Source organism: Symphalangus syndactylus, chromosome 19 (genome assembly GCF_028878055.3).
Source record: "Symphalangus syndactylus isolate Jambi chromosome 19, NHGRI_mSymSyn1-v2.1_pri, whole genome shotgun sequence".
Lineage (NCBI taxonomy): Eukaryota > Metazoa > Chordata > Mammalia > Primates > Hylobatidae > Symphalangus > Symphalangus syndactylus.
Window position 1 is genome coordinate 91,381,912 of NC_072434.2, and position 13,198 is coordinate 91,395,109.

The window sequence follows — 13,198 nt, forward strand, 5'->3', positions numbered from 1 at the left end:
TGTGTTAGCCAGGATGGTCTCGATCTTCTGACCCTGTGATCTGCCCGTCTCAGCCTCCCAAAGTGCTGAGATTACAGGCGTGAGCCACTGTGCCTGGCTGAACGTGCATTTTCTTAGTCTTGTTCTGCCTAGAGCTGACAGAGCAACCAGATGGACCCCACACAGCACATGTTCCCCTTCCTTACCAATACCTGAGTTCCTGACCCTACCCCCAACAGAAACCTTGGGTGTCCACAGCTTCCCATGTTGATCTGTCACTAAGGAAACATTTAGAATAGTGCAGCTCATACACTCATGGTGAGATGTGGTCAGGGCATATGAGAAGCCTGGATGGACAGAATGGAAAGAAGTCTCTGGAATGGGCTGGGTGTGGTGGCTCACGCTTGTAATCCCAGCACTTTGGGAGGCCAGGAGGGCGGATCACGAGGTCAGGAGATCGAGACCACGGTGAAACCCCGTCTCTACTAAAAATACAAAGAATTAGCCGGGCGTGGTGGTGGGCGCCTGTAGTCCCAGCTACTCGGGAGGCTGAGGCAGGAGAATGGCATGAACCCGGGAGGCGGAGCTTGTAGTGAGCCGAGATTGCACCACTGCACTCCAGCCTGGGCGACACAGCGAGACTCCGTCTCAAAAAAAAAAAAAAAAAAAAAGAAGGCTCTGGAATATAGGGGAGAAAGAGTTTACAGAGCTCGTTGACTATCACAAGAATAAAAGGTTTGGGGGAGTAACTGAAACAAACATATTAGGCAGGAACATCAGAAGTAGAGACATATTTGTGGGTTCTGAACACATGACATTCCAGAAAAAAGAAGTGGACACAGTCCCTGAACCAGGACACATTCTCCTGAGAACCAGCCATTTCTTCGTCTTCCTCCTCCATTGCTGGGATTCCCTCTCAGGTGAGATTCTCTGGACAAATCACAGCTGCATCCTGTAAGCATGCCTTCAAAAGGGTCGGCACAACCCTTTCACCTTCTACCACCACACATCCACACGGAGAAAAATCCTAGAGGTTCATAAAAAGTACACCCTTCCCTGTCCTTTTATCACAGGAAAGAGGAACAATGAGCTCCTACATAAAGATCAAAATGTGTGTTTCTTTGTTTTCAGGTACCCTTGCCCGCCAAAGACTCCAGCAATTTCCGCTGCAGCGACGGGAATATGGGCCACACTGACCCACCTCTACCAAAGCCAAGCAGAGCGGGCCCTGTGACCTTTCTTAGGAACAAAGGCTGAATTCAACTCCCATGAATGTATCTAGGAGTCCTCATGCATGGCCCTGGCTTCACTTAGAATCATCTGGAACACTTAATTAAAACAATATGGGGCCGGGCACGGTGGCTCACGCCTGTAATCCCAGCACTTTGGGAGACTGAGACGGGTGGATCACAAGGTCAGGAGATCGAGACCATCCTGGCTAACACGGTGAAACCCCATCTCCACCAAAAAATACAAAAAAATTAGCCAGGCACGGTGGTGGGCGCCTGTAGTCCCAGCTACTCGGGAGGCTGAGGCAGGAGAATGGCGTGAACCCGGGAGGCGGAGCTTGCAGTGAGCCGAGATCACGCCACTGCACTCCAGCCTGGGCAACAGCGAGACTCCGTCTCAAACAAACAAACAAAAACAATATGGATGCTCCCACCCAGGCCAATAGACAGAATCAGGGAGGGAAGCACAGAGGTGACAGTATTTCTTTAAACTGGCCATGTCATCCTAATTGAAGCCTGGGGTGAGAGCCACTTAGCTAAGTATTGTCTCTCAAGTCTCAATGTACAGATAAATAATTTGGTATTCCAGGCCCTACTCTAAGTAATGTGATCACAAAGGTTTAGAAGGGGGTCTACAAATTGGCTTCTTGCGTGCTGATGCTGCCTCTCCTAGACCCATTATGGTAGCACTCAGCTAGAGAAAGCAGCACAGCACAGAGTCCCTTACACTCAGTGCTGTGATCACAACACAAATATTTATGGTCCAAAGTGAAGGCCACAAATCAGCATCCTGAAACATGGCATCCTCTGCTGGCCCTTATCAAGCTGGACCCCTGTGGACTCCAATAGGAATGGCATCTTGTCCAACAGGCCAAAGAAGAGACCTGGAGCCAAAAAATGAGACATAGGCTTTATTGAGGGGGGCTGATAAACAGGGATGGTCCAGTGGTGGTGGGATGGACAGAAGAACCATTACCACTCGCAAAAACACGCAAGGAGAACCACAACTGCCTGCAAAAAGCAAGCAGTTTATATAGCATTTTCACTTAACACCCTCCACCTGGCAACCTCCACCTAGCAACCCCCATTGCTGTCAGCTACATCTGCCATACAGGCTCATTCTCAAGGGAGGCTTACATTTAGCTATTGCTGTCAGGTGTGTCTGCCATACACAGGTGCATCTAGCATACGCTCCACCCTGGCATACCCTTGAATACCCTCACATCCTTTTCATGCCATGCTTTTGTGATTTCCCTGGGGGCAAGTATATGGAGGAACATTGTAGCCGGATGCCACAGCAGAAATAGAAACTACAACAACAAAAACAAAACAACAAAAAGGAGTACCAGTCACACTGCATAGAAAGCCCTCCCAAGAGGCTGGAGTTGGATCCTGAGTGCATCCCAGCAAGCCTGTGGTGGAGGAGGAGCGCAGCTCTCTGCAGACCCAATAGTTCATCCTGCTCTGGAGAGAGGCCGCCATCTGCAAGCACCCGGTTAGCAAAAAGGTTTACTGCACACCATCTACGGGTGGAAGGTGCTGCACCGCCTGCCCAGCCTCTGTTTGCCAAGTGAGACAGCAAGGTTTGCAAGCTACGTGTGCAAGCTGGAGAAAGACTCAGAAGCCAACATGATACGCGATGAAACCCATGTCCCCACCCCCGCCACCAGGGGCAGTCCATCAACCGGGGTCTGTTATCCTCAGTTCCTGACAGATAGTGGGGCTACGTGAACATCCCTGAGACAAGACAGTAAAAGGCAGAACACACTGTAATGTTTGATAGCAGAACAGGATGACAATACCCAGAAACACCCCAGGCATTGCACTCCTCTCCCAGAGGAGACAGGGAGCCCATATTCAGCATCCTTAAAATTAATTAATTAATTAAAAATTTTAAAAAATGTGCAGCTGTCTACCATCACTCATTCAATTTTACATAAACACACTCTTTGAGGCTGAAGTAAATCTGACTGATTTTCAATGTGAAGATAAAATGTAAAAACTGTTCTTGGAGTTATTTCTAAACAGAACTTCTCTCTAATCCTAATGCAGCGGAAATGTATATGATGTTACCTTAGGATTAGAGATGACAGTATTCTCAGGGCAAATGAGAAATGGCTTAAAGAAAACAAATTTCAACCAAGAATTTCATATGTAGCCAATCAAAGCTTTGTTAAGTGAAGGAGAAACAAAATTCTTTCCAGACAAGCAAATACTAGGGGAATTCATGACCACCAGACTTGCCTTATCAGAGGTTTTAAGAGAACGCTAAATAAATATGGAAACGAAAGACCATTTCTGGCCACCAAAAAAAACACACTTAAGTACACAGACCATTTACACTATAAAACAACCACACAAACAAGTCTACATTAACAACCAGCTAACAATGCAATGACAGATCAAATCCACACATGTCAAGGCCAGGCATGGTGGCTCACACATATCAATCCAGCACTTCAGGAGGATGAGGCATGAGAATTGCTTGAGCCCAGGAGTTCAAGGCCAGCATAGACAAAATAGTGAGACCCTGTTTCTACCAAAAACACCACATATCAGTATTAACTTTGAATGTAAACAGGCTAAATCCCCACTTAAAAAGCAGAGTGCAAGTTGCATAAAGAAGACTCAACTCTGTGGTCTTCCAGAAACCCATGTCACATACAGTGACACCCATAGGCTAAAAGCAACCAGAAGGAGAAAAATCTATCGAGCAATCAGAAAAGAAAATTAAACTGTTCTTATTTCAGACAAAACAGACTTTAAATCAACAATAATGAAAAAAGGCCAGGAGCAGAGGCCAATGCCTGCAATCAGCACTTTGGGAGGTCGAAGTGGGAGACTCACTTGAACCCAGGATTTCAAGACCAGCCTGGGCAACATAGCAAGACCCTGTCTCTGTTTAAAAAAAGAAAGAAAAGCAGCTGTGGGCGTGGTGGCTCATGCCTGTAATCCCAGCACTTTGGGAGGCCAAGGCAGGCAGATCACTTGAGGTCAGGAGTTTGAGACCAGCCTGGCCAACATAGTGAAACCTCGTCTCTACTAAAAATACAAAAAGTTAGCTAGGCGTGGTGGCGGGTGCCTGTAATCCCAGCTACTCGGGAGGCTGAGGCACGAGAATCACTTGAACCCAGGAGGCTGAGGTTGCAGTGAGCCGAGATCGTGCCACTGCACTCCAGCCTGGGCAACAGAGCAAGATTTCGTGTCAAAAAAAAAAAAAAAGAAAGAAAGAAAGAAAAAAGATAAAGAAGGGCATTGCATAGTGATGAAAGTTTCAATAAAATCAAAAAACTTAACTACTCTAAATATATATGCAACCAACATTGAAGCACACAGATTCATAAAACTATTTCTTAGAGACCTATGAACAGACACAGATAACCATACAATATTAGAAGTAACATTCCACTGACAGTGTTAGATCATCAAAGCAGAAAACTAACAAAGATAGGGACCTGAACTCAACACCTGAACAACTGAACATAATACACATCTACAGAATACTCCATTCAACAACAGAATGCCCATTCTTCTCATCTGCACATGGCATATATTCTCAAATCAACCACATGCTTGGCCATAAGACAATTACCAACAAATTAAAAAGAAACTGTTATCACACCAACCACACTCTCAGACCACAGCTAAATAAAAATAGAACTCAATATCAAGAATATCTCTGAAAACCATACAGTTACAAGGAAATTAAATAACCTGCTTCTGAATGACTGGGTAAATAATGAAATTAAGGCAGAAATTAAGAAATTATTTGAAACTAATAAAAAAAAGATACAGCATCCCAGAATCTCTCGGACAGAGCTAAAGCAACATTAAGAGAAAAGTTTATAGTGCTAAACGCCCATTTCAAAAAGTTAGAAAAATCTCATATTAACAACCTAAGGTCAGACCTAGATGAAAACCAAGAGCATACCAACCTCAAAGCTAGCAGAAGAAAAGAAATAACCAAGGTCGGGCATGATGGCTCATGCCTATAATCCCAGCACTTTGGGAGGCCAAGACAGGCAGATCACCTGAGGTCAGGAGTTCGAGACGAGCCTGGCCAAAATGACGAAACCCCGTCTCAACTAAAAATACAAAAATTAGCCCAGTGTGGTAGTGCATGCCTGTGATCCCAGCTACTCGGGAGGCTGAAGCAGGAGAATCACTTGAACCCAGGGGGCGGAGGTTGCGGTGAGCTGAGATGGTGTCACTGCACTCCAGCCTGGGCGACAGAGTGAGACTATCTCAAAAAATAAATAAATAAATAAAGTGGGGGCAAAGGACACGAAGGGACATTTCTCAAAAGATGCACATGGCCAACATGCATATGGAAAAATGTTCAACATCACTAATCATTAGAGAAATGCAACACAAAACCACAATGATGCTATATTACACCATTCAAAATGGTTATAATTAGAAAGTCAAAAAATAACAGATGCTGATGAGGCTGCAGAAACAAAGGAATGCCTATACACTGCTGGTGAAAACGTAAATTAGCCACTGTGGAAAGCATTTTGGAGATTTCTAAAAGAACTTAAAACAGGGCTGCCGTTCGACCCAGCAATCCCATTACAGAGTATATACCCAAAGGAGTATAAATCGTTCTCCAATAAAGACACATGCATGTGTATGTTCACTGTAGCCTTTTCACAATAGCAAAGACATGGAATCAACCTACATGCCCATCAACAATGGACTGAATAAATAAAATGACGTCCATGGACACCAGGGAATGCTGTGCAGCCATAACAAACACAAAATCATGTTCTTTGCAGCAACATGAATGCCGCTGGATAATTTGATTAACACAGAACAGAGAACCAAATACTGCATGTTCTCTCTTATATGTGGGAGCTAAATATTGAGTAAACAAGGACACAAAGAGGGAACAAATGACACTAACGCCAACCTTAGAGTAGAAGGAAGGTAAGAGTAGAAACTACCTGTTGGATATTATGCTCATTATCTGCATAATGAAATAAATAATTTGTGCACCAAACCACCATGAAACAAAAGTTGCCAATATAACAAACCTGCACACATACTCCCTGAATCTAAAATAAACGTTGGAAAAGAAAAAATAAATAACTTGTAAATAAATTATACGGGAAAAAATTTCTTTCTAGTTTTGGTAAACTAAATTCAGTGACGGATATTCATTAAATATCCAGATCATTTCCAAATAAGATGTAATGCTAAGACATTTAGTTACTAAATATGAGTTCATCTAAATATGAGTTATATACTTTGGCCTTTTTATTTCAGAAAAACAAAATATATTTAGATGTTGGTAAATACGTTATGTTCCACACTGAAACACTGTTCCATTAGAACTATATTTCTAAAAACGTGTATTCGGCCGGGCACGGTGGCTCACGCCTGTAATCCCAGCACTTTGGGAGGCCGAGAGGGGCTGATCACGAGGTCAGGAGAGGGAGACCATCCTGGCTAGCACGGTGAAACCCCGTCTCTACTAAAAATACAAAAAATTAGCCGGGCGTGGTGGCGGGTGCCTGTAATCCCAGCTACTAGGGAGGCTGAGGCAGGAGAATGGCGTGAACCCGGGAGGCGGAGCTTGCAGTGAGCCGAGATCGTGCCACAGTACTCCAGCCTGGGCGACAGAGCGAGACTCCATCTCAAAAAAAAAAAAAAAGAAAGAAAGAAAAGAAAAGAAAAAAACCCAAAAAAACAAAAAAAGTGTATTAATAAATTCTTAGTATTTGAATGACAGTTAAAATTTCTTCCTAGGGCTGGGCATGTGGCTCATGCCTGTAATCCCAGCACTTCAGGAGGCCAAGGCAGGCAGATCACCTGAGGTTACAAGTTTGAGACCAGCCTGGCCAACATGGTGAAACCCCATCTCTACTAAAATACAAAAATTAGCCAGGCGTGGTGGCAGGCGCCTATAATCCCAGCTACTCAGGAAGCTGAGAATCACTGAACCCTGGAGGCGGAGGTTGCAGTGAGCTGAGATTGCACCACTGCACTCCAGCCTGGGTGACAGAGCAAGGCTTCCTCTCAAAAAGAACAACAACAACAAAAGATCACTCACGATGACCAAGTGGGATTTATCCCAGGGACGCAAGGATGGTTCAACATATGTAAATCAATCCATGTGACACATCATATTAACAGAATTAAGGAGAAAAACCATATGATCATTTCAACTGATGCCAAAAAAGAATTTTATAAAATTCAACATCCCTCAATGATTAAAAAAAAAAAATCCTTGAAAAACTGAGTATAAAAGGAGCATATACAGTAAAATCATATATGACAGACCCACAGCTAGTAAACCGAAGGAGGAAAAACTGACAGCTATACCTCTAAGATGTGGAACAACAAAAGGATGCCAACTTTCACCAGTTACTCAACTTAGTACTGGAAGTCCTAACTAGAACAGACGAGAGAACAAAATAAAGCTCTCCAAATTTGAAAGGAAGAAGTCAAATTATCCTTGTTTGCAAATGATATGAGCCTCCTCTTGGAAAAACCTGGACTCTACCAAAAAACTATTCAAACTGAAAAGCAAATTTGGTAAAGTGGCAGGATACAATACTAACATACAACAATCAGTAGCATTTTTATATGCCAACAGCAAACAACCTGAAAAAGAAATGAAGAAAGTAATCCCACTTACGATAGCAACAAATAAAATACCTAGGAATAAACTGAACCAAAGAAGTGAAAGATTTCGACCACAGAAACTATAAAGCATTGACGAAAGAAACTGAAGAGCACACAAAATAACAGAAATATATTCTGTGTTCATGGATTGGAAGACTCAGTACTGTTAAAATGTCCGTAACTCCCCAAAGCAATCTACAAACTCTGTGTAATACCTACCGAAATACCAATGACATTCTTCATAGAAATAGAAAAACTAAGCATAAAATTTTTTTTTGGAACCACAAAAGATTAAGAATAGCCAAAGCCATCTTGAGCAAAAAGGAAAAAACTGGAGGAATTACTCTACTTGACTTCATATTATATTACAGAGCTATAGCAACAAAAACATCATGGTACTAGCACAAAACAAGACACATAGCTCAATGGAACAGAACAAAGAACCAAGAAAAAAATCCACACATCTACATCAAATTCATTTGTCACAGAGGTGCCAAAAACATACTTTGGGGGAAACAATAGTCTCTCAATAAATTGTGCTGGGAAAACTGGATATTCATATGCAAAAGAATAAAACTTGACCCCTTGGCCAGGTGTGGTGGCTCAGCACTTTGGGAGGCTGAGGCAGAAGGGTCACTTGAGGCCAGGAGTTGGAGACCAGCCTGGCCAAGGAGTCTGACCAGCCTGGCCAACATGGTGAAACCCCATCCCTGTTAAAATACAAAAATTAGCCAGCTGTGGTGGCCTGCCGTGCCTGTGGTCCCAGTTTACTCGGGAGGCTGAGGCATGAGAATCGCCTGAGAGGCCGGGCGCGGTGGCTCACGCTTGTAATCCCAGCACTTTGGGAGGCCGAGGCGGGTGGATCACAAAGTCAGGAGATCGAGACCACGGTGAAACCCCGTCCCTACTAAAAATACAAAAAATTAGCCAGGCGTGGTGGCGGGCGCCTGTAGTCCCAGCTACTTGAAGAGGCTGAGGCAGGAGAATGGCGTGAACCCAGGAGGTGGAGCTTGCAGTGAGCCGAGATCACACCACTGCACTCCAGCCTGGGCGACAGAGCGAGACTCCGTCTCAATAAAAAAAAAAAAAAAAGAAAAAAAAGAGAATCGCCTGAGCCCAGGGGACAGCGGAGTGAGACTCTGTCTCAAAAAAAAAAAAAACCAACAAAAAACAACAAAAAGAAAACTTGTCCCCTGTCTCTCGGCATATATAAAAATCAGATCAAAATGGATTAAAGACTTAAATCTAAGACCTCAAACTATGAACAGAAAACATCAAAAAAACTGTCCAGGACACTAGCTGAGCACTCTGCTTTCTTCCCATGTGAAATGTTCAGAACAGAAAGAAAATATTTTTTAAAAAGCCACGCATGGCCAGGCGTGGTGGCTCACGCCTGTAATCCCAGCACTTTCGGAGGCCGAGCCAGGTGGATCACAAGGTCAGGCGATCAAGACCATTCTGGCTAACATGGTGAAACCCCATCTCTACAAAAAATACCAAAAATTAGCCAGGCGTGCTGGCAGGCGCCTGTGGCCTTACCTACTCGGGAGGCTGAGGCAGGAGAATCGCTTGAACCCGGTTGGCAGAGGTTGCAGTAAGCCAAGATCGCGCCACTGCACTCCAGCCTGGGAGACAGAGTGAGACTCCATCTTAAAAAAAAAAAAAAAGCCCATTCACTGCACTGTGAAAGAAACAAACAAACAAAAAAACAACCATTAACATCTTGCATCTGTTTGAAAAGCAAATAAAGAACAAAAGGACAAATAGGCCGGCGCGGTGGCTCACGCCTGTAATCTCAGCACTTTGGGAGGCCAAGGCGGGTGGATCACGAGGTCAGGAGTTCCAGACCAGCCTGGCCAACATAGTGAAACCCCGTCTCTACTAAAAATACAAAAATTAGCTGGGCATGGTGGCGCCTGCCTGGAGTCCCAGCTACTCAGGAGGCTGACGCAGGAGAATCGCTTGAACCCGGCAGATGGAGGTTGCAGTGAGCCGAGATTGTGCCACTGCACTTCAGCTTGGGCAACAGAGTGAGGCTTCGTCTCAAAAAAAAAAAAAAAAAAAAAAAAGGACAAATAGTTGATAATGTTGTGTTTGGAGAGACGAAGTTAGCATTTGGGAATGTAGAAAAGGAACTGGAAACAAGATTTCCTTCAGGCCCTAAAACGGGCTGGGGGAACAGAATCCTGGAATTGAGGTCCTGCTTGCCATACATTTGAAAAATGCTGAGAAAATCAGCTCCTCTGTGGAGTGTTAGAATAATTAAATGGCAGGCAATTAGACTGAGTGGCTTTGATGTCCTGGGATTCTATCTAAGGAATCCTAGCTAACTTAGATGAATTTCTTGTAAATTACAAACTTGGAGAAAAACAAAACGTAGGCTTAACCAACCACCAAATGCTAATACATCGCTTATTACATAATCAGGAAATTTCAACCTGAACAGTCCAGATAAGGTGACTGCATAATTGTAACGGTTCAATTATTAAACGTGGTTGCTTCCTCGTGCCCCTTATGAAGGCCTTCCCTTCAAGTTTAGCCCAAACCAGGGCTAGGGGCTTCCAGATTCATAAATCACTGTTTGCTGGAATAAACTCCTTAACATTTTAAAGGCGCTCCAATTTATTTTTTTAAGAGGAGAAAGGAGACCGGGCGCGGTGGCTCACGCCTGTAATTCCAGCACTTTGGGAGGCCGAGGCGGGCGGATCACGAGGTCATGAGATCGAGGCCATCCTGGTCAACATGGTGAAATCCCCGTCTCTAATAAAAATACAAAAATTAGCTGGGCGTGGTGGTGCGCGCCTGTAATCCCAGCTACTCGGGAAGCTGAGGTAGGAGAATCTCTTGAACCCGGGAGGCAGAGGTTGTGGTGAGCCGAGATCGAGCCACTGAACTCCAGCCTGGCGACAGGGCGAGACGCCGTCTCAAAAAAAAAAAAAAAAAAAAAAAAAGAGGAGAAAGGAACCCACAGACCACAGCTCCTCCCACTCAGGAACCTTTCACGGGAGTCGGGACTCTCCCGACGACCCCACCGTCATCACAGCACAATCCAGGCAGACGCAGCGCTGCGGGCGCGGGGCTGCCCCGGGAGGGCTCTGGGCCGTGCCGAAGTCACCAGGCAGAGCCCGGACAGTCACCTAGCGGCCGGGATCCCGCTGCCGGCTCGGCCCCCACCTGCGCGGGACGGGACTGAGGGCCGAGCTGCGCCAGCGGGACTCGGCCGCACACTCCGGAGCCGACCGCGGGGAGGCCCGGGGCCGGCAGCGCTGGTTCCAGCCAATTCCGACCGATTCCAACCACCCCTCTCCCTTCTCGGGACACCCTGCTCCGCACACTCACCATTTCCCACCTTTTGGGGGTCCCAGCGTCCTCCCTATGGATCTCGCAGTACCTGCAGGCCACAGGGCGATGGGGCCTGCGGCAGTCACCCGGGACTCTCGAGAGGCAGCAGACGGGAACCCAGCACCCCGCCGGCCGCAAGGAGACAAAGGCCCCGCCAGATCCCCAAGGCCGCCCCTTCCTCTCTGGCTGCACGCCTGATTGGACAGTTCTCACACTAGCGCCGCTGATTGGATGGAGCTCCATGCCCCACCCCCTCAGGTCTTGAGTGACAGGAGGTGCAATCAGACCCTGGGACGAATGAAACAAGAGTGACGGGTTTTTGGGTGCAGCCCTTTTGAGACGACATTCCTCAGGGCACTGCGACCTGGACCCACCTGCCTGGGGGATAATTGCATTTAACCTTGTATATAAGATTTTATCCATTCATAAGTTTTACACACACACACACACACACACACACAGACACACACGTATATTTCACAAATAGAAACAATAAATGATAATTATTTTAAAGTTTCCGATTCCATAACCTTCCTGGCCTCTGGTCTTTTGACCAGGCAGCCTGAGCTGTGGAAAGTGAGGCAATCCTCTCAGGCAGCAATGTACAATATAAATAAAAGGTGAGCCACGTGTGTCATTTAAAATTTTCTAGGATCTGGCGGGTCGAGGTGGCTCACGCCTGTAATCCCAGGACTTGGGGAGGCTGAGGAAGGAGGATCACCTGAGGCCACGAGTTCAAGACCAGCCTGGCCAATATGGCGAAACCCCGTCTTTGCTAAAAATATAAAAAAAAATTAGCCAGGAGTGGTGGTGGTAGCCTGTAATCCCAGCTACTCAGGAGGCTGAGGCAGGAGAATCGCGTGAGCCCGGGAAGCGGAGATTACAGTGAGCCGAGATCACGCCATTGCACTCCAGCTTGGGTAATAAGAGCAAAACTCCATCTCAAAAAAAAAAAAAAAAAAATCGGCTGTGAAGACATTTCCTCCTGCAGAAATTTAGCCAAACAGCTGGGTATGTCTTGAAGTCATTCTTTGGTTTTTAACAGGGTAAAGCTATTTTCTAAGACCTAAACCCTAGACTGGCCATGGGGCAAACCCTCACAACACATATGGAATTCATGCACAGTTAATGCATCTCTTCCTTTGAACCAGTGGTTGCTACTAATTTTGTTTCTGATTCAGCCCAGTTCTACAACTGCCCTGCTATGCACAGGGCACTGTACTAGCTGTCCTGGCCTTGGTGAACATCACTGTGGGGAGAGGACTTTGCTGGGAAAAAGTTGCATCCCCCCAGATTGAAACCATTCCACTTTCCAAATTGGAGTAAAACTGAAAAGACCTAGGGGGTTACCCAAGGGTTACAACATGAACAAATAGCTCAGAATATTCAAAGCCATTTGATGGTATCATGGGTGAGTGTGTCTCACTTCAAACAAAATAAAACACTACTGTTATTCTGAGATTCTAAGTTAGGATTTATGTAAAAATATATAATAATTTTTTGATATACAACACACATACAAAAAAATACAAAGCATTCATGTAAAGCTCTGTGAGTTATTACAAAGCAAATACAGTTGTATAACCAAGAAATAGAACCAGCATCACTCATATCCCAACAATTACTATCTCCCTCCCTTATCTACCTCCCCAGTGGTAACTAAGATTATTATTATTATTTTTTTTTTTTTTTTTGAGACGAAGTCTTGCTCTTGTCCCCCAGGCTGGAGTGCAATGGCACGATCTTGGCTCACTGCAACCTCCACCTCCCGGGTTCGAGCGATTCTGCTGCCTCAGCCTCCCGAGTAGCTGGAATTACAGGCGCCTGCCACCACACCCGGCTAATTTTTGTATTTTTAGTAGAGACAGGGCTTTACCATATTGGCCAGGCTGGTCTCGAACTCCTGGCCTCAGGTGATCCACCCGCCTTGGCCTCCCAAAGTGCTGGGATTACAGGCGTGAGCCACTGCACCTGGCCAATTTTTTTTTCTTTTTTTGAGACAGAGTGTAACCCTGTCA

The 13,198-nt window shown here is 45.4% G+C and overlaps 1 protein-coding gene across 1 annotated transcript in view; it reads right to left on the reverse strand.

Moving 5' to 3' along the window:
- ZNF695 (zinc finger protein 695) overlaps positions 1-11,608 on the reverse strand; it is a 29,102-nt gene extending 17,494 nt beyond the window's left edge. Inside the window, exon 1 of the mRNA XM_055234692.2 lies at positions 11,178-11,608. Within this exon, the coding sequence (XP_055090667.2) occupies positions 11,178-11,603 (426 nt within the window). The 5' untranslated portion in view covers positions 11,604-11,608. The remainder of the gene's footprint in view (positions 1-11,177) is intronic.
- Between the last annotated feature and the right edge of the window lie 1,590 nt (positions 11,609-13,198).